The sequence below is a fragment of the Vidua chalybeata genome, chromosome 15, assembly GCF_026979565.1.
Source record: "Vidua chalybeata isolate OUT-0048 chromosome 15, bVidCha1 merged haplotype, whole genome shotgun sequence".
NCBI lineage: Eukaryota > Metazoa > Chordata > Aves > Passeriformes > Viduidae > Vidua > Vidua chalybeata.
In genome coordinates this window covers 17,752,139-17,771,113 of record NC_071544.1, presented here as the reverse complement: position 1 = coordinate 17,771,113, position 18,975 = coordinate 17,752,139, and the positions used below count along the sequence as shown (strand labels likewise).

General features: G+C 54.1%; 1 protein-coding gene across 2 annotated transcripts in view; it reads right to left on the bottom strand.

Moving 5' to 3' along the window:
• The window catches only part of ARHGAP26 (Rho GTPase activating protein 26), a 106,957-nt gene that overhangs the window by 13,790 nt on the left and 74,192 nt on the right, over window positions 1-18,975 (bottom strand). For both annotated transcript variants that reach the window (XM_053956944.1, XM_053956945.1), the window contains exons 18-20: window positions 15,556-15,715; window positions 14,081-14,219; window positions 9,773-9,926 (exon numbers count right to left, since the gene is read on the bottom strand). In XM_053956944.1, coding sequence (XP_053812919.1) covers window positions 9,773-9,926; window positions 14,081-14,219; window positions 15,556-15,715 — 453 coding nt within the window. The remainder of the gene's footprint in view (window positions 1-9,772; window positions 9,927-14,080; window positions 14,220-15,555; window positions 15,716-18,975) is intronic.

Sequence of the window (18,975 nt, the reverse complement as noted above, 5' to 3'; positions counted from 1 at the left end):
ACTTTTACAAGGGAGAGTCTGGGCCACGTCCCTGGCTTTGAATTTGATCTCCCTGCAAAAAGAGCAACCAAAGAATGCACTTGGCCGTTTCTCTACTATATTTCACCTGAGGTGACATTTATAGGTGGCAGGAAGACCGAATGTACCATCACTCTGCTTTCAGCAGGCTCAGTGAAAGGTTTGGCTGGGCTCACACTTGAGACTCTGCCCAAAGGAAACTCAGATGTTGACTGAGCAGAGGGGCTGGGAGTGGAGCTGGACGTGGGGGCTCAGCAGGCTGGGACCCCAAAGTCAAAGGGGGGAAGGCAGGCAGGGGAGGAGAAAGAGAAAAAGAGAGGCCTGGGCAGCAGGATGATGATCCTGAGCTCCACACAGCAGCTCAGCACACAGAGTGCCTGTGGCTGCCCCAGGGAAGGCTTTGGTGGAGCATCTTTGATTCCTGCATCCTTCCCCCCACAGTGACTGGGATGGATTTCAAATCCTGCTCCATTTGAAAGTAAAATTTCCATTAGCCAATATTTGTCTGAGGCAGTTTCTTTGAAGAAGATGCTGCCATGCAGCGATCTCCACACTAATTACAGGAATTAGGAAAGCAATGGAGTGCAAGATCTCTTTTTTTTTTTTTTTCCAAGGCTTTCCAGAAAGCTGCCTCTTAAGCATCATGTGCTGCTGAAGTTTAAGGAGCATTTTTAGAACTCTTGCAAGGAAATCTAAATTAATTCAGCTTGTGAGAAGCACCCTTAGATGTTCCCAGAGCATCACCCAAATAGAACAGTGCTCCTCAAAGGCAGAAACATCTGAGGGGTCTCCTGAGGGGCAGCACTGGGAAAAGCAGCTGTGGATGGTGGGAGTCAGGCTGCAGGAGCTGCGGGTGGCCTGGAGTGCAGAGACTCTGAAGAGGCCGTTCATCTGTCCATCTGTCTGTCCACCTGCAGCCACTCACACACCCCTGTGCCACCAGACCCCAGAGGAGCCCACGGGCAGGGCAAGGCAGAGGATCCAGAGCCTCCCCAGCTCATTGCTGCCGGGGAAGGAGCGATGGGCGCTGCTCCCCTTAGCAGAGGGCTCGGACAAATGACCTTTGTTTGAATGGATGAGGCTGGAGAAAGTGTTTTGATATGTGACCACTGGGTCACGTGGGGCTGGCCACAGGGCTGGAGACTCGTTTCATGAGAATATTTGGCTTCGCTTTCAAGTTCAAGTTGTGGGAAGTTTCTAGACCAAGAGCCCAGCGAACAGTGAAGGAGCTAAAGCCTTGCACAGCTGTTGTGCCAAACCCCAGGGCCCGTGGAGAGCCCACCCAGCAGGAAAACACATCCCACCTTTTCCCCCTGCGAGCCCGGAGCAGCACACGGGGATGCTGGGGCAGGCAGGACCCCACTGCTGGGGATTCTCCTGCCCAAACATCCCACCTCAAATGGAAATCCATCACCCTCTCTGCCCTCCCCAGACCGACCCCTGCTCCTGCGGCCCACAGGCATCGCTCCTTCCCACACATCTCAAAGTGCCTCATGGAAGGATACAGATGCTCAGGAAAGAAATCCGGGATTATTTAAGCACAACACGGGAAGGAATTCACAGAATCATTAAGGTTGGAAAAGACCTCCAGGATCATAAAGTTCAACCTTCTTTATGGAATCTGCACATATACATGTGTATATATAGAGATATAGACATAAATTTAAAGGTTATATGGCCATCAGCAACTAAGCCTCAAGTATATTTATCTGTGGAGTCTACTGAGCTTGCTGCTTGTGTTTTCCATGAGCCAGGTTTAAGGACATTTGCCAGAGCCCTGAATCACTCTGGTTTATGGAGCTTTCTCACCACAGGCATGATCTAGGACTCCCAAGCTAAAACTGCTCTAAAAGAAACAAACACACAGACACCCTCACAACAGTCTGCACCAAAAAAAAAAAAAAAAAAAAAAAAGGTCACAAGATAGTTTGAATGTTATGTCATCTGGAACCAGCCAAACAGCACACTGGGAATTTTAGAAGCTTTTCTCAAGTAAGAGGACTGGGAGATAGGCGGGTTCTGTTCTAGCCTGGCAGCAGGCTCGACTCCTCCTGAGCACAAACCAACCCCTGTCTGAGGCACAGAAGATGCAAACCCTGAGCAGCCACATGAGGAGGTATCAAGGGGAGGGGAGGTAAAATAATCGAGTACCCTGACCCTGCCTGGAAGGCAACACTTCAAGCAGCAAAAGCCTGGGTTGGGGATCAGGGCTGGGGCCACCCAGTGCACATCTTGCACAGCTCCAGCCATCCCACTCTGCTGGAAGCACAGATACTGGGTGTAAAACGCCCTGTCCCAGCCTAGGACCACAGCTAGGTCTGCTCCTCTTAAAGAGCAATTTAGATAAGGCTGCTCTGGAGCTGCTCTGATTACAAGATTTTACCTAATCCCCCAAAAATGCCATTTATTGTTTGGCAGCCCGAAGATCCGCCCCTCGGGGCTGGCCTTGGCCATCCAAACCCAGATTAGGCAGAAGACCAGGATTTTGGGGTCTGAATGAGCTCTGAGTGGCTGCAGGGAGCAGATGGAGGGAGACACTTCCCCCCAGCCCCAGTTTCCAGCTGGGGCTCGCTGCAGCCACCCACGGGTGCCCAGCACACACTGGGTGTGCTCGGGGGTCAATCCCCCAGGGAAGGCAGCAGGGGACACAGCAGCAGAGGAGGTCCCCAGGGAGCCCCAGCCCTGCTCTGCTGGCCCCAACACGCCTCTCCCAGCTCTTGGCTTGCTCCAGAGCCGCGGTGGCTCCCGGCCAGGCGGCCACAATGCAGTGGAAGGAAGAAGAAACAGCTTTGTTTTGCCCAAAGCCTCGCAATTAATCAAGTTCCTATTTCCTCGCAGTTCCACGTTCCCCACCCCAAATGCACCAGCAGCTCCCAGCCATGGCAGAGCCCCCGCACCGAGCACAGGGTTTGTTTTGCAATCTCACGTGAGCAGAGAACCAGAAAATGAAATTAACGTGAAATAGGAACGTCTTTGCTACGGTGAGAACCACTCAGGGCCCTCAGGGGCCAGTGCAAGACGGGAGCCTCTGGAGCTCCTGGCAGCCCCAGCCCTGCCAGCACCATCCCCTGGGACCCCCTCTGGGCACCAGCTCTCCCACCCAGGAGGGACACGTGGAATCCCGGAGTCATTTAGGCTGGAAATGACCTCCAAGAGCATCAAGTCCATTCTGTGCCCCATCCCCACCTTGTCCCCAGCCCAGAGCACCGAGTGCCACCTCCAGCCCTTCCTTGGACACCTCCAGGGATGGGGATCCAACCCTCCCTGGGCAGTTCCAGTGCCTGAGCACCCTTTCCATGGAGAAACTCCTCCTCATCTGGACCCCTCTGAGCACAAGTCACTGTTTTTATAGTGACACACAACAAAACAAAACACCAGTGCATTTTCCTGGCCCTTTTCCAAATTGAAGTGGGGCTGAATATCAGGGTGGGAGGAGAGCGGGTGAGAATCCAGGTTCCTCAGGGACAGAAGCACTTGATTCATGAGTAGATTTCTTAAACAGAAGTCCCAGAGATGCCATTTCAGAGGGACATTCCCAAAGTGGCTGCTGGGAAGGCAGGATGAGGGTGGGACCCGCTCCTGCGCCTCTGCACCTCTAATTGCCATTATTCTTCAGGAATATAAACAACAGGAGCCACCGAGCAGAGAGCCATGAAAGCTCAGCAGAAGAAGGGCCTGGGAGCACAGGGACAGGAACTGGAGGTCAGGCAGGCTAAGGGCTCATTTCTGGCTCACCACAGCCCCTCTGATGAGGGCACATGGGCAGGCACAGCCTGGTCTCTCCTGCAGCTCTGCCCAGCTCCCCAGGAGCTTCTGCTTTCATGTGTCCCAGCTGATAATTGTCAAAGTTACCTGCATTTTTAAGAGGCCATTTTCCCAAAGAAATCCTACCCTGTCCTGTTTGATCCATTGCCCCATCCCTGGCAGTGCCCAAGGCCAGGCTGGACAGGGCTTGGAGCAGCCTGGGACAGTGGAAGGTGTCCCTGCCCATGGGATGGAGGAGCTTGAAGGCCACACAAAGCAGCGTGTGGTTCCACGACTCTGGGATGCTGCACTTGGATTTGGGATGGTGAGGGCCCTCAGAGCAGAGCACAGGAACAGAGCAATGGGAGGAAGGTGCAGCATCACCCCAGTCCCACGGCTCTGGTGTGCTGTCCCCTGTCCCCCTGCCCCACAGCTCCCTCCCAGCCACTTGGAGAAGTCCCTGATGGAGACAGTAATAGTTGAAATTTCTCTCATTTTCAGGCATGGAAAGAGAAATGTTCAATTTTAACTGGGATGCCTAATGAAGATTTATTTATGTGGGAATAACCACTCTTCCTTGGAGCAACTGGGTTATTTTTTCATGACCACTAGACCTTAGATCTGCTCCTCATTTCTTTCCATACCCACAGAGGGCAAGAAATAGCCATACTTGGTCAGTGAGAAAATGAAATTAAATGCAAATAGACATGTACTGACTAAATCTGAGTTTCCCAAGGTTATTATTTCTCTAAATGCCAAGTCCCTGGGGTGAAGGAGGGGCAGCATCAGCCTGGGCTAGGGTTGGCAGTGTGGGGGCTCAGCCTGGCCCGTGGCCCCATCTACCTGTGCCCTGGGCCTGAGGCTGAGGATGGGCACAGGGAACACTGGCAGGCCTGGAGGCAGGGATGAACACGGGGAGGATGTTAAACTGGTTCTGTCTCCCTGGCTGGAACCACCCAGTGCCACCCCTGCCATGGCAGGGACAGCTTCCACTGTCCCAGGTGGCTCCAAGCCCTGTCCAGCCTGGCCTTGGAAATTCTCAGGAAGGAGGCAGCCACAGCTGCTCTGGGCACCTCCCCACCCTGCCAGGGAACAATTCCTCCCCAGTATCCCATCTATCCCTGCCCTAGCAGTGTGAAGCCATTCCCTTGTCCTTCCCTACCTCAGCTTTAGCATCTCTGCTAAAGCACAGTGCTTTCTGCTTCATGCTTGGCTGTTTCCTAAGGAAGATGCTTTCTGCAGGGGCAGCATAACGATACCCAACAGGACATACAGACCAACGGGACACAGAAACCTGGGACACAGAAACCTGGGACACAGAAAGCCAGCACTGCTTTGGACACCATCCCTGCCCACGGCCTGCTGGCCCCGGTGCCCGGGCGGCCGCAGCCACAGCGACAGCTCCTGGCACAGAGCACCTGTACAGCAGTCCTGCTGACTCACCCAGTACAACTCCTGCCCAGAGCAGTTCTTCCATAAAAATAAACCCAGCCCTAATAAATAAATGCATTCCCATCGTAAAAGCCCGACTCGTGGCTGGGAAGGAAGAGCCTGAGCCCAGCAGCAAAAAAAAATTCCCTCTGGATTGGAGACTCTGGTCTGTGCTCCAGGGAAAGCACATCAAAAGGAGCCCATTTCCCTGGGGAGGGGGACAGGGGGACCAGCACTGAGGTGGAGGGACCCCAGCCCCAGCACAGCCACTGCTGTAGCAGCTGGGAAGGAGCGACACTCGCTCACGAGGGGGATTTAGGAATTGGCACAGCTCCTGGCAGAGCAGACCTGGGGGATACACGAGCATTTAGCAGGGAGCCAAGGGCTTTTGTAAACAGAAGCTCAAACAAACATCTCTCATTTCACAGATGGTGCTCACAATTTACAGCTGGCACATTTAAAGGCCACCTTGGACACATCAGTGCTCACGGCCGCAAATGGGATACAAGAAACGCCCCGGGCCTGCAGGACTCAATATTTGCACTCCAAGGAGCCTCCTGCTGAAATCCACAGGAGATACTCCCACAGGAATATCAGTAGGACTACTTGTAGGAACGAAGAACATCAGAATGACCCAACTCCTTTCCCTGCAGCTTCCCAGCTTGGGCGAGCACAGGCTCCCGATGGGCTCGTGGGGGCTGCCAGGAGACAGCCCCTCCTGAGCAGCTCCCAGCACAGCAGCCCTGCTCCACAGCTAAAAATTACAGAAAATTGTGGGGAACACAAGAAAACACCCCAAAGTCCTGAAGCAGAGCTCAGGGATAGGTGTCACAGGGCCAGCAGAGGATTTGGCAGTGTTTGAAGGAGCACAAACCCCAAGGCACCTCCAGACCCTGCCATGGCCACGATCCTAACTGTGGGCAGGTGATTCCAGGGGAGCTCCAGAACCCCGGCACAGCAGCACCACTGCCCCAGCCCGGGGCAGAGTGTGTGGCTGCCCGAGGCTGCCTGCAAAGCCCACATTTCTCAGCTGCCTGGACAAACAGAAGTGTCTTTACGGAGACATTATTTGGGCAGCCCCGCGGAGCAGCGGGACGGAGCCGCCGGACACTGGCACCATTCACACCCTGCCCCAGCCCAGCCTGCAGCCACAGGGCAGGGCTGGGGACAGACCCACTGCTGGCAGCCCTCCTCACCCTCCTCATCCTCACCACTGCAAACCCCATCCCACCAAGGGCAGAACCCTACAGAGCTCTCAAAACCACTCCTGGGCAAGCAGGAGTGACAGCCTCACACACTTAGAATAAAATCCAGTTATCTGCTTAATTTCTCATTGAAAGATTGAATTAAAGATATTTGATTTAAATATTTGGGGTCACAGAGAATATTTGCCCTGTGGCACTAGCCCCCTCAGGATCCATATTTCAAATTGAAGCTCAACATAGACCAAAACCCTGTATGATCCTGCAGGTGCTCGACTTGTGGAAAAGCACCAAATGCCACCAGCACTGTCAGGGGCACGAGCTGCCAGTGCTGTCCTGCTCAGCCCTGTTCCACCTGGCAGGACTAAAGGCTCTGTAACTGGCACAAGCACCTGGTTCAGTGCCAGCCCGCTCACCTAATCCCTCGGGAACAGCACGGTGCCCCCGCTCCCCAGAGCCTCACACAGCTTTAACCGAGTTATTCTGCTGAATTCCTCTGTAACTCCCGTTAAGAAAGAAATCGTTAGGAAGAGGCAACTCTGAGAATCTGAAAAACTGTGAATTTGGCAACCAGTCCTTGTAAGGACCGGCTCACAAACCTCATTCTGTGATAAGGCACACCATTTTTTTCCCCCTTGAAGGATAAACTAAAGCCATCCTGTTGGGGAATGGGATGTGACTGACTCCAGAGCTTCAACCAGGCACGAGAGAGAGAAGCATCTTTACTCTGTATGCACCATATGTACAGCACAGCCTTGATTTGGAGGTGTCCTACCTTTGGGTGGTCTGTCCTGCCCCCATGGCTCTCCTGGGCTGGGCATCCTGACCCTGCTCCCGGGCACACCGAGGAGAGGCTGCTGTGGGGCTGCTGCAGCTCAGCGGATAGTGGCAGGAGGAGGATGATGGAAGCAGAGCAGATGGTGAAGCTGGATGAAGCCTGTGTCTGTTCCACACTTACCTTCCTGCCTGGGAGAGCCCAGCAGGGCCTGGAGCCATCCTGAATACCAGAGTGAGAGCTGCTCCTCAAACCCCAAACCCCAAACCCAACCCAGCCAAGGCAACAGCTCACCACGTCCACAGCACCGGCCATGCCCGGCCCCACTGGCACCCAGCTACCCTGGCATGGCCTGCCTGCCCCCAGGGCACGGGGGTGCTTCAGGTGTGTGGGGACTGGGAGTGTCTGAGGCTGTGGGAGGGGTGACAAGGATGGTGTCCCCACTCTGGGAGGGGTGACAAGGATGGTGTCCTGCACTGGGAGGGGTCACAAGGACGATGTCCCTGCACTAGGAGGGGTGACAAGGACAGTGTCCTGCACTGGGAGGAGTGACAAGGACGGTGTCCTGCACTGGAAGGGACAGTGTCCCTGCTCTGGGAGGGGTGACAAGGACGGTGTCCTGCACTGGGAGGGGTCACAAGGACGATGTCCCTGCACTGGGAGGGGTGACAAGGACGGTGTCCTGCACTGGGAGGAGTGACAAGGACGGTGTCCTGCACTGGAAGGGACAGTGTCCCTGCTCTGGGAGGGGTGACAAGGACGGTGTCCCTGCTCTGGGAGGGGTGACAAGGACGGTGTCCCTGCACTGGAAGGGGTGACAAGGACGGTGTCCCTGCACTGGGAGGGGTGACAAGGACGGTGTCCCTGCTCTGGGAGGGGTGACAAGGACGGTGTCCCTGCTCTGGGAGGGGTGACAAGGACGGTGTCCCTGCACTGGGAGGGGTCACAAGGACAGTGTCCTGCACTGGGAGGGGCGACAAGGACAGTGTCCCTGCTCTGGGAGGGGTCACAAGGACGGTGTCCTGCACTGGGAGGGGTGACAAGGATGGTGTCCCTGCACTGGGAGGGGTGACAAGGACGGTGTCCCTGCACTGGGAGGGGTGACAAGGATGGTGTCCCTGCACTGGAAGGGGTGACAAGGACGGTGTCCCTGCACTGGAAGGGGTGACAAGGACGGTGTCCTGCTCTGGGAGGGGTGACAAGGACGGTGTCCCTGCACTGGGAGGGGTCACAAGGACGGTGTCCTGCACTGGGAGGGGTGACAAGGACGGTGTCCTGCACTGGGAGGGGTGACAAGGACGGTGTCCCTGCTCTGGGAGGGGTGACAAGGACGGTGTCCCTGCACTGGGAGGGGTGACAAGGACGGTGTCCCTGCTCTGGGAGGGGTCACAAGGATGGTGTCCCTGCACTGGGAGGGATGACAAGGACAGTGTCCCTGCTCTGGGAGGGGTCACAAGGACAGTGTCCTGCACTGGGAGGGGCGACAAGGACAGTGTCCCTGCTCTGGGAGGGGTCACAAGGACGGTGTCCTGCACTGGGAGGGGTGACAAGGATGGTGTCCCTGCACTGGAAGGGGTGACAAGGACGGTGTCCCTGCACTGGAAGGGGTGACAAGGACGGTGTCCTGCTCTGGGAGGGGTGACAAGGACGGTGTCCCTGCACTGGGAGGGGTCACAAGGACGGTGTCCTGCTCTGGAAGGGGTGACAAGGACGGTGTCCCCACTCTGGGAGGGGTGACAAGGACGGTGTCCTGCACTGGGAGGGGTGACAAGGACGGTGTCCTGCACTGGGAGGGGTGACAAGGACGGTGTCCCTGCACTGGAAGGGGTGACAAGGACGGTGTCCCCACTCTGGGAGGGGTGACAAGGACGGTGTCCTGCACTGGGAGGGGTGACAAGGACGGTGTCCTGCACTGGGAGGGGTGACAAGGACAGTGTCCCTGCCGCCCATCCCGGGGATGCGCAGGGCGTGCCCGGAGCTCCGGGGAAATGGGTTTCATCTCCTGGAGATCTGAGCAGATCCTCACGTGGTGGGGAGGGGAGCTTCTGTGGGAAAATGCTGTGGGCTGGCCAGGCCTGGCAGGAAGGAAATTCCCCCAGCAGAGCCGCCATCGCCAGGGCTCCACCGCGGCAAGTTCAGGGACTTCAGAAATAACCCGGCCGTCCCCAGGGAGGCATTGCTAAGGTCACTATTTTTTCCCTTGAACTTTCCAGATGAAGGAAGCAATAGCAGAAGCAACAGCATAGATTTGGCCGGAGATCAACTGTACTGACAACAGTCACAGGATTGAACTCAGAAGAAAAGTCCTTTGTGCGTGTTGGAGTTATCACCAGATGGGCCGGGCAGCACTGGGGAGTTCTGCTCAAAAATATCCCACATGGGCAAAACCATCAGAGCTGGAACCCATGGCAGATGTAGCCCACAGTAACTAATTCCACTGCTTAGACCGAGTTACAAATGGAGGCAAATGTTTGGTGCCCATTAAAAACTAAAATGTGAAATCGTATTCTTCAGCAGACTGCTGAAGTTGAGAATAACAAACCATCCCAATAAAGGATTAAGGAAGGAGAATCTATAAAACACTAATTACCATTGTACTTACAGGGAATTCGGCCTGTTGGGCTTAATTACTTCCAGTTCAAGATCACTCGAGTTCAGGCTGGGCTGGGGAGCACTGTTGGAGTTGAGGAAGCTGTTCACATTTGAAGAGACGACGGATTCCAGGCTCGAGTTGATGATGCTGTTCCTGTTCTCCTCTAAAAAACACCAAAGCCCAAGAATCATCAGCTGCCACTGCAGACAAAGTGAAGAGCAAATGGCTGTGAGGGCATTGAGCATTCCCAGGAAACCCTGTGCCAGTGCAAACAGGGACATCTCCCCAGAGCTCAGCTAGTTACAGACACATTATACATTAAACCACAAGAAATACCAGGTACTCGTCGGCTCTTTTGGGTTTCAGATGCTGATACATTTAAAAGAATGCCATTTTTAGTAGGAAAATACACACTTTTCTTAAGGTGTTAATATTTTACATTCCTGAAGGAATGTAAAATATTCCAAAATGCCACAACCTGAAAGAAATGGAAATGTAAGCTATGTACAGGAATGGATTTGTGTGACTGAAATCAGCTCCCAAGGGACAGAGTGTTTGGGTGACAGAGTAGGACAACACCTTAGACCAGGAACACAGGGCAGATCACCCAGCTGAAGTTGCTTCAGCCTCATATTTGACACCAGCTGCTGTTTCTCTTTCCTAGTCAGTTCTGAAGGGGGGAAAGGATGGGTCTCTGCTCTGTTTTGGCTCAGCTCTGCAGCAGTGGAGCAGAAGTTTGCCTTTGGATCAGGTCAGGAAGGGGATGTGCTGGGCATGGCCCAGTGCTGGGGGAGTGCTGCCCCTGCTCTGCTGACAGGCCAGGGCTTCTCCAAGGTCCCCATTTCCCTCCTTCACGTCTGCTGAGAGATCTCCCATTGTTTGTGTAACTCCAGCAGTGAGCACTGACAACACTGTGCATCTCAAAGAGCCACCACAGCCCAGGCCCCCTCCTCAGCTCTGCCAGGCCACCCAAAATCCCATTAACTCATTTCCAGGAGATGCCTTTGCCATTGGAGCAGTAATTGCAGTTGTGAGAAGCAATTAGCAACGCTGATGGCACAAGAGCAGCCCTGGGCAGAGAGCTGCTGCTTCTGGGATGCTGCTTTGCTGAAAGACAGGCACCAGCTGGAAAACATGGAGTCCTACTGCAAGGATATTTCTTTCCAAAATTATTTTTCCAGTGCACAATAACATGGTCAAACTAAAATCCAAAAGCATGTAGTGACAGGGAATCCTTGCTCTCAATCCCTTTAAATTCCACCTCTTTTTGAGTGAGGAGAATGTGCAATATTAATTTGTATCCTGTGCACATATAAAGGGGGGTAAAAGAGTGCAAGAGGAACTCCTGGGTTGTGTGAAAGGTTAATCCTGAGCACACAGCAGAAGGGAACTGCCTGCAAAACAGCCTGGCAGGAGCATTGCCTGGGGTGCTGGTGCAGCTCTGCCACCGCTCCAAAGGGAAATGCCACATCAGCCAAAGGACTGTGGGTGCCCAGAGCAGAGTCCAAGGCTCCTTGTCCTGCTCCTTCTCTGGAGCTGCTGCATTTCCCAGGTGCCTGGACAGAATCAGCACCTGCAGGGCAGCAGGACAGGGCTTGGTTTAGCTCAGGTTGAGCTTATCTTCCAGAGATGAGCCAAGCATGTGTGATGCTGATACACGTCAACGTGTTCCTGAAACTGGATTTCATTAATCTTCATCTGCACTGAGCCACCATGGGAACAAGCAGCACGGACATTTCTCTGTCCCCAGCTCTGTGAAAGTTCAACCCTCAGGGCACCAGCGCCTTGGGATGAAAAAGATGATCCATGCAGAAGACAAAGAGGGAAAAGTGAAGAAAAGCAGAGTACTGACCTCCACAAACACTGACAGGCAGATAGCCAGCAGATGAAAAAATAAAGAAATTAAGCTAAGTACCTAAAACCCCCAAATCCCTCTGGTTTTGCATCTGCCAGAGCAAGTTTTAGGCAGGCCATGAGAGGCCACCTGTACACAGCTGGCCAAGTCCAAGGACTGCCTGTGCTGAGCCTGGCAGCCCCAAGGCCCTGAGGAGCTGACCTGAGCCCCCGGAGTGTGGACACCAGCTCATTATTTGCAAACATCTTCTGCCCAAGGCTGAAGGCTGGGAATAAGCTCCATAAGCTGGGCAGCTCAGCGTGGATTGTCCCTCTAATCTCCACAGCAGCCACGTCCAAGAGCGAGCTGGAGCTCCTGTCAGCCACAGAACTGGAAGTGCCTCAGCTCAGGAGATGAATGGCAGAATCTGAAACTCCTGCTTAATTTTATTTCCTCCTCTTTAAAAGGCTGAAACTGTACTTTGCTTCATGCTTTTGAGAGCTCATGTGAAGGATTCTTCACTGGAAGATTTGATTTGGTCTTACAGCTACAAGAGCAGAGCTGCCCATCAGCTCAAGAGCATTTCCAGCACGCAGAGGAAAGAGCTTTTCACCCCTTACCCAAACTTCCTATCTCTAGTGGGAAGTCAGGCAGGCAGAGCCACTGGAGCCTCCCCAGAGCCCTTGTCCCCAGGAACCCTGATAACTGATCCAGGGCACTTTGGTGACAGTGACCCCAGGGACCAGAGAGGGGATGACAAAAGAACTGATAAGGAACAAAATGGTGTTTGCTGTGTTGGTGACACTTGTGTCACAAGAGCTGCTCCCTGGGTCAGATGTGGACAAAAAAGTAAATGTTTAACAACAAAACAATCACTATAATCACAGATTAATCACAATTATCTAATCTCTTCCCTGTGTGTTGAATATTATAATTTTTGACTTAGACACAGCTTGGTATCATGAATGCTAGAAAACATTAGAAAGATATTAGACTTCAGTGAACAGATTTCAAGTGATGGAAAATCCACCATCCCACTCCACTTCTTTTTATGTCAGACTGCTCCCAGTCTTCAGAAATGTGCACCCTGCTCCCATTTAGAACATTTCTAGCTTCAATTTCAACTTTCGATTTTTGTGGTGCTCAGTTGGGCTTGAGCCGCTGCCTTGTGCTTCACCCTGACTTCAGAGCCTTGCTCTGTCTGCAGACCAGTAAGAAAGGAAAGGAAGAAGAAAAGAAGAAGAAAGGGAACCTCACATATTTCTCGTGATGTGCAGCAGGGAAGGCAAATAAAACAGTAGTGGCTTCCCAAAGACACAGGAGGTTATAGACTGTCAGGAAGAACACCAAGAAAATGTTGCTTCAGCTGGGAATAAATAAATGCAGAAATGAAGAAATGAGCTCAGCTCCTCTCCCAGGCACGGGGAGGATGGCACACGGAGCCCAGAGAGCCTGGAGGCTGACAAGCCACTGCTTAGTTAGCAGCAAATAAATTACTGGGGCTGAAAGTTTTCAAAAGCGGCGTTTGATATTTGAGGCTTCACCGAGAGTCGTCCCACACCATTTCCAGAGCACGCTCTGGGGCCACCACTGCTTCCTCAAACCCACGCGGATCTTTCCGGCTCCCTCCGAAAGGAGAGCGCCTGGTAGTTAACAGTAACTCAATCAGACAAACCCACATGTTTTGAGAGTCAGCAAAGTCCACAGCAACCACTCTGTGCACCCTGGGGAGCTGGCTATCCCCAGCCCTCCCCTGCTCCTTGCTCCACTTGTGCTTGTCCTGCTCACCAGGAGATTCTCCTGCTCTTTTTACCAAACTGGGAGAGCTCCCTGTGTGCAGCTGCCTGGCTCCAGGAGCACGTGGGCAGGAAGAACCAGAGAGCTGGGAATGGGCTTTACTCTGTAACATGAAACAACAGCCTGAGCAGACACACTTCTGCCACCCCATGAGCAGGGCTGGGGCCTTGGCTCTTTCACCCAAATATCTGGAGCATCAATTAGTGACAGAAATGGAAAGATGAGCTCCGACATTTTTCAACTGCCACGGTACATAATCCTCAGGAAAATGCCGACCCTCCTGGCCGAGTTTTCCTGTCTGTAAAAGGCGAAGTGCCCGCGGGCATCCCGCAAGGGCCACCCTGTGGTAGCTGCCCTTGCCACAGGTGTGGCACCCGCGTCCCGGCAGCTGATGGAGCGATGACGGGCCCAGCAACATGAGAAGGGGACACGCAGGGGCCCGTCAGGTGGGGAGGGGACAGCAGCACTTTATCCCGTGCTAAAGCAGCCTCGTGTCGAGCCCCGGCTAAGGGCTCGGATGCCAGGAGAGATTCCACTCCCCACCAAGGCGACAGCGGAGGAAACCGAAGCCTGACGCCGTTACGGAATCATCCCTTCCACTGACAGCAGGAAAGCTGCATGGGGAATGACAGCGTGTTAGGCACGACTGGGGCAAAGCTGGAGGGCTGGGAGGGCACTGCACTCACGCTTCTCGTTGGGCTGGGGCGTGTGGAAGAGCGTCAGCGGCCGCTCGCTGCACGAGGGAGGCTTCGACTCCGTGCTCTTCTTGCGGGATAACAGCAGCTGCGAGTTCGACGCCGGAGCCTCTGGCACCGTGTTAAATATCTGTTAAAAACAATAAACAAGTTGTTCTTTGGCATCACCCCGTGGAACAGGACGGCTGCCCACCTGCCTGGGCTGCACCGCTCCACGGCGCAGCCTCTGAGGAAGACATGCGCTCAACAGGGCAACGTTTTTGGGGACAGATTCCTAAATCCCACGTTCCCACCCTGGCTGCACTCCTCTTTTTTTTTTCACCCAAGATGCACACTGCAAGCTGTGAAGAGCCCTGACTCTCTGGCACTCTGCTGGCTTTCTGGGGGTGCAGGTGATGCTGAGCAGCCCAGGCAGAGCAGCAGTGTCCCCCCCCCGAGCCCCGCACTGCGTGACCCCGGCGCCCACGCTCCCACGGCTGCAGACCAGCTTGGGAAAGTCTTTGCAACTTCCAGCTACAGCTGTCAGAAAACTGAGTAATCGCATTTTTCTCAAGGGGATGAAATTTTAAAACTGCACGAACCCAAAGGGCAGCAGCCTTGCTGGTTGCTGATCCTTGGTTATGGGCTGCTCCTTTTCTAGACCCCACAGGCTCAGAGAAGGGCGGTGACCCCTCCAGACCAGCTCTCTCAAAGTCTCTCTCCGTTGCTGAGAGTCCATTAAACCCATTCCTCAGGGTCTTTCCTGCTCCACCTGCCCCTGCCAGACAGAAAACTGGCAAGGCCAGACTTTCCCAGCAGGAAAAGCACGTGTTGGCACTCAAGACAGAACTGGATGTGGACTTAGAGCCACGATGGCACCCCAGCCAGGGCAAGCTGGATTCTACTTCTGCCTTCACTGCTGCCCAAATCCATTACTCCTTTCCAATCCAAACCAGACTAACAAAAGATCATAATCAGGGAACTGGCTGCATTTAGAAGAAAATGGTATTTTTTAGCACATGCAGCCAGGGAGGGATGGCCAGTACCTCGGCCCCACCGAGGCACCACTGCTCCACTGACAGAGCCCAACACCCATGGCAAACAAACACAAACACACCAGGATTCAGAGCAACACTGTGGATAAACCTGGATTTAGTCAGCAAAGCAGGAGCCAGCCGAGGTGTGCCTCTCACTGTGACACCAAGGACAAATTCCCATTAAACAGTGGGAAGGGGGGAGAAAGGGAATTTCTGTGATGGACACACAGCCATGCTGACTCACACTGGGATGACCATAAACAAGGCTGGCTACCAGCAGCACTGGTAGCCACAGCCCAAGAACGAGGTGCCAGCTGCCCCCTCCCCAGCACAGCCCCACCATGGTGGCCATGGGGAGAGAGGGGGGCCTGGGAGAGGGGCTGCCAGGGGCAGAGAGACCAATTCCTTTCCATAAACCACTGACATGAAAGAAGCAAGGGAAGCCATTACCTTCTCATGGTTCTCTATTAAAATTTCAATCACAATGTTCTGGAATTTGATGTCCATAATGGCAGCCACTGTTTCCTCTTGAGGTCGAAGCAGCGTCGGCCCAAACACCACACCCAGATTAGCAACAGTCATCAGGTTCTGCTTGTGATTATCTGCAACTCTGGGAAAAAAAGAGAAAGAAAATGAAGTAGGTGATGGAACTAATCCACAGGGAACCCCCTCCCTGCCTTCCCTGCCTCGTGGCTGGCACAAGGCTTACAAGGCTGTTTACATTTTTCACGCTCCTGGTGAGCTCCTTGAAGGCTCAGCCATGTGGAAAAGTACAAATTTAACTGTTGTGTTCCTGGGGACCTTTCAGCCTCCATGAATTGACTAATCCCTCAAAACCTCAACCCCACGCCAGCCACTGAGCCTCATGCTGCAAACCACTCCCAGGAAAACATCTTGAATCATTAATGCTTAAAACCCTTCTGAAAACAAATTGTTGGACCTCTGACACATGCTGCTCTCCAACTCAGTGAGTGACCTCATATGTTCCAAAGGCCAATTCCTTCCCAGCCATTCCAGCACCAGAGGTCAGCCCCATCCGGCCCAGCCAGGCTGGCTGGGAGGCCAAGATGGGGCTTTGCCCCCAGATCCCCATGTGTTCCCTTCTCCCTGGCACGGGGACCCCCACAAGATGGGATCCAGGGACACCCAAGCCTTCCTCCTCACCACCTCCATCTCTTTCAGCTCACAAGAGGGCACAGACCAGCTCGGCAAAGTGAAGCAGCTCAGGCTGAGGATGTGGCAGCTGGCTTATGGTGTTTGAGGGGTTACCCTGGAGCAGCTCCAGCTGGCACCTGGCCCTAGAGGCACAGAGCCCCAGCAGCCCTAAAGGGACACATCCTCTGCTCTGCCTCACCCCGAGGGACACAGCAACAGGGACACAGGCAGGTGCCCCTCGGCCACGCTGGGCTGCAGGTGCTCAGCTCTCCAGGAAGGACAGAGCTCACTGGGCACCCTGGGCACTGCTGGGACACACGGGGACACCTGTGTGCCCCCTGGCACTGCTGGGACACACGGGGACAGCTGTGTGCCCCCTGGCACTGCTGGGACACACGGGGACACCTGTGTGCCCCCTGGCACTGCTGGGACACACGGGGACACCTGTGTGCCCCCTGGCACTGCTGAGTCACACAAGCTCACCTGTGTGCCCCTTGGGCATTGCTGGGACACATAGGGACACCAGTGTGCCCCCTTGGCACTGCTGAGTCACACCTGTGTGCCCCCTGGCACTGCTGAGTCACACCTGTGTGCCCCCTGGCACTGCTGGGACACATAGGGACACCTGTGTGCCCCCTTGGCACTGCTGAGTCACACCTGTGTGCCCCCTGGCACTGCTGGGACACACCTGTGTGCCCGTGACCTGCAGTGCAGCCCTGCGGCCCCAGGAGTCTTTCTTGTGGTTTGCTCCTGACCTCTTCAACCAGGAAATGTGGTGGCTCCAGGCTGTGTGCTCACACAGCTGTAGCCTGAGGGAGTTTTAGTGTCTTTGCTTTCTCTCCTGTCTCCCTGGACAAATGCAGCAGGCCAGCACACGGTGAGGCTCAGACTCACTTGCTGGACTGACCCTAAAATTTATTGTGAGTTTCTACCACTGATCTTGGGGTCAAGACATTCGTGTGCAAGCTCAGCTTATTTCAGCACACTGCAAGCCCAGGCTGGCTAAAAAGAAAAAATGCTTTCCATCCTCTTCCACCCAAATCTCACCTGAGCCAGCAAAGAACTCACCCCTACACACAGCTCCTCAGGCAGCAGACAGGGGCCTCATCACAAAGGGGGCTCAGGGACTCAGGGCTGCTGGCTTAGCTCCCCCCAGCAGCAACACCAGCCCTCCTCACTGCCTGGGCAGGTAGCCTCAGGCTGGTGCACATTTCATCCCCGGGGAACAGGCAGAGCTGTTCCCTGGGCTGAGTCTGTGCTTGGGATCCAAGCTCAGAGTGGGGAGGTCCTGGCCAAAGCCCTCGGGAGCTGGCGGGATGTCCCTCCTACCCGTAACTCCCCCCACTGCCAGGAAGCTCTGAATATTTGTGGGAATCTCCGGTGTCAGCAAACCCCTGGGGCAGGTGGGCTCTGCCACAGAGGTGACAGCCTCACCAGAGGTGACACTGCCACCCAGCCAGGCTGGCCATCCCCACCTCTGGGCTCGCACAGAGCCTCTCCCCATCCCCATCCCCATCCCCATCCCCATCCTCATCCTCACCACGGCCAAGAGCTCGCCAAGCTGCTCATGGCCATGCCAGCACCGCCGAGCTGGGAGGGGAAACAAACTCTCCTTAGGGAGTCACAACCTCATGGAGCAGCAAGAAAGGCAGAACAAGTGTGATAAGAAACAATATCTACTAAATAATGCTTGTCTGGGGATTCAAACCCACCCCCCGCTCCCACCCACATCACTCACAAATCCCAATGACATTTTTGCATTGCAAAACTGCATTTCAGACACACATTCACATGCTCCTAATTGGATATGGAAAAAACGCAGCTGCAGTCCAAATGGCTTTCAAAAGCATTAATAAAATAATAATTTTAATGATCTTCTGTGGTTAGTAAAACAGTGTTCATTTATAAAAAAACAACTGAATTGATCTAAGTCGCGCAAAATTAGGTGCCTCCATTTCTCATTACCGTTACCATGTCCTACATCACTCTAATAAATTGCACTGTCATCAGCTCATTACAGGGAGGCAGCTGAGCGTGGTCCTGGCAATTATTTCAGACTGGGCTATTAATGGCTTTCCAGGCAGGACATGGTCCCGCAGCACCAGCCACGGGCCTGCCCAGGGACTGCCCACTCACCCACAGGGTGCTGGCCCTCGCCCCCACCACCACCACACCCTCCCCAGTGTACTCTGCTTTGCCTCTGGGAGCGTGGGAGCTGGTCTGCAGCTGTGCAATCTGCCTCCTTTCTGGAATAAACCCCAGGGCCACACGAGCTCCTGCTCTGCACCCCGGGTACTTTTCCAGCAATAGCCATCCCTGTACCAGGTCACCACAGCCGTGCTCCAAAACATGATTCACCTTTCACATCCTTCAAATTCCCCATCCATTACCCACAGGATAATTCACTCTAAATTATACCTCTTCATCATCCTTTGTACTAGGAAATAACGCCGCAGTTTCTAAAGATGGGTGTTCTCAGCCCAAAGTGGGCTTAATGCCGGGGCTGCTCGGCAGGGACTGTCAGTGCCATTCCTGAGATGCTCTTTAGAAGTTTTCCAAGCATTCACTGTATTTTCCTTTTAACCTGCTGTTTCTTTCCGGCCCTTGATGCACTCTGAGAGAACTGCACCACCACTCATTTCTATGGGTCCTTTTTCTGCTCCCCACTTCCAGCACAGGAGAAAGCAACAACTAACGGAGGAATGTGCAGAACCT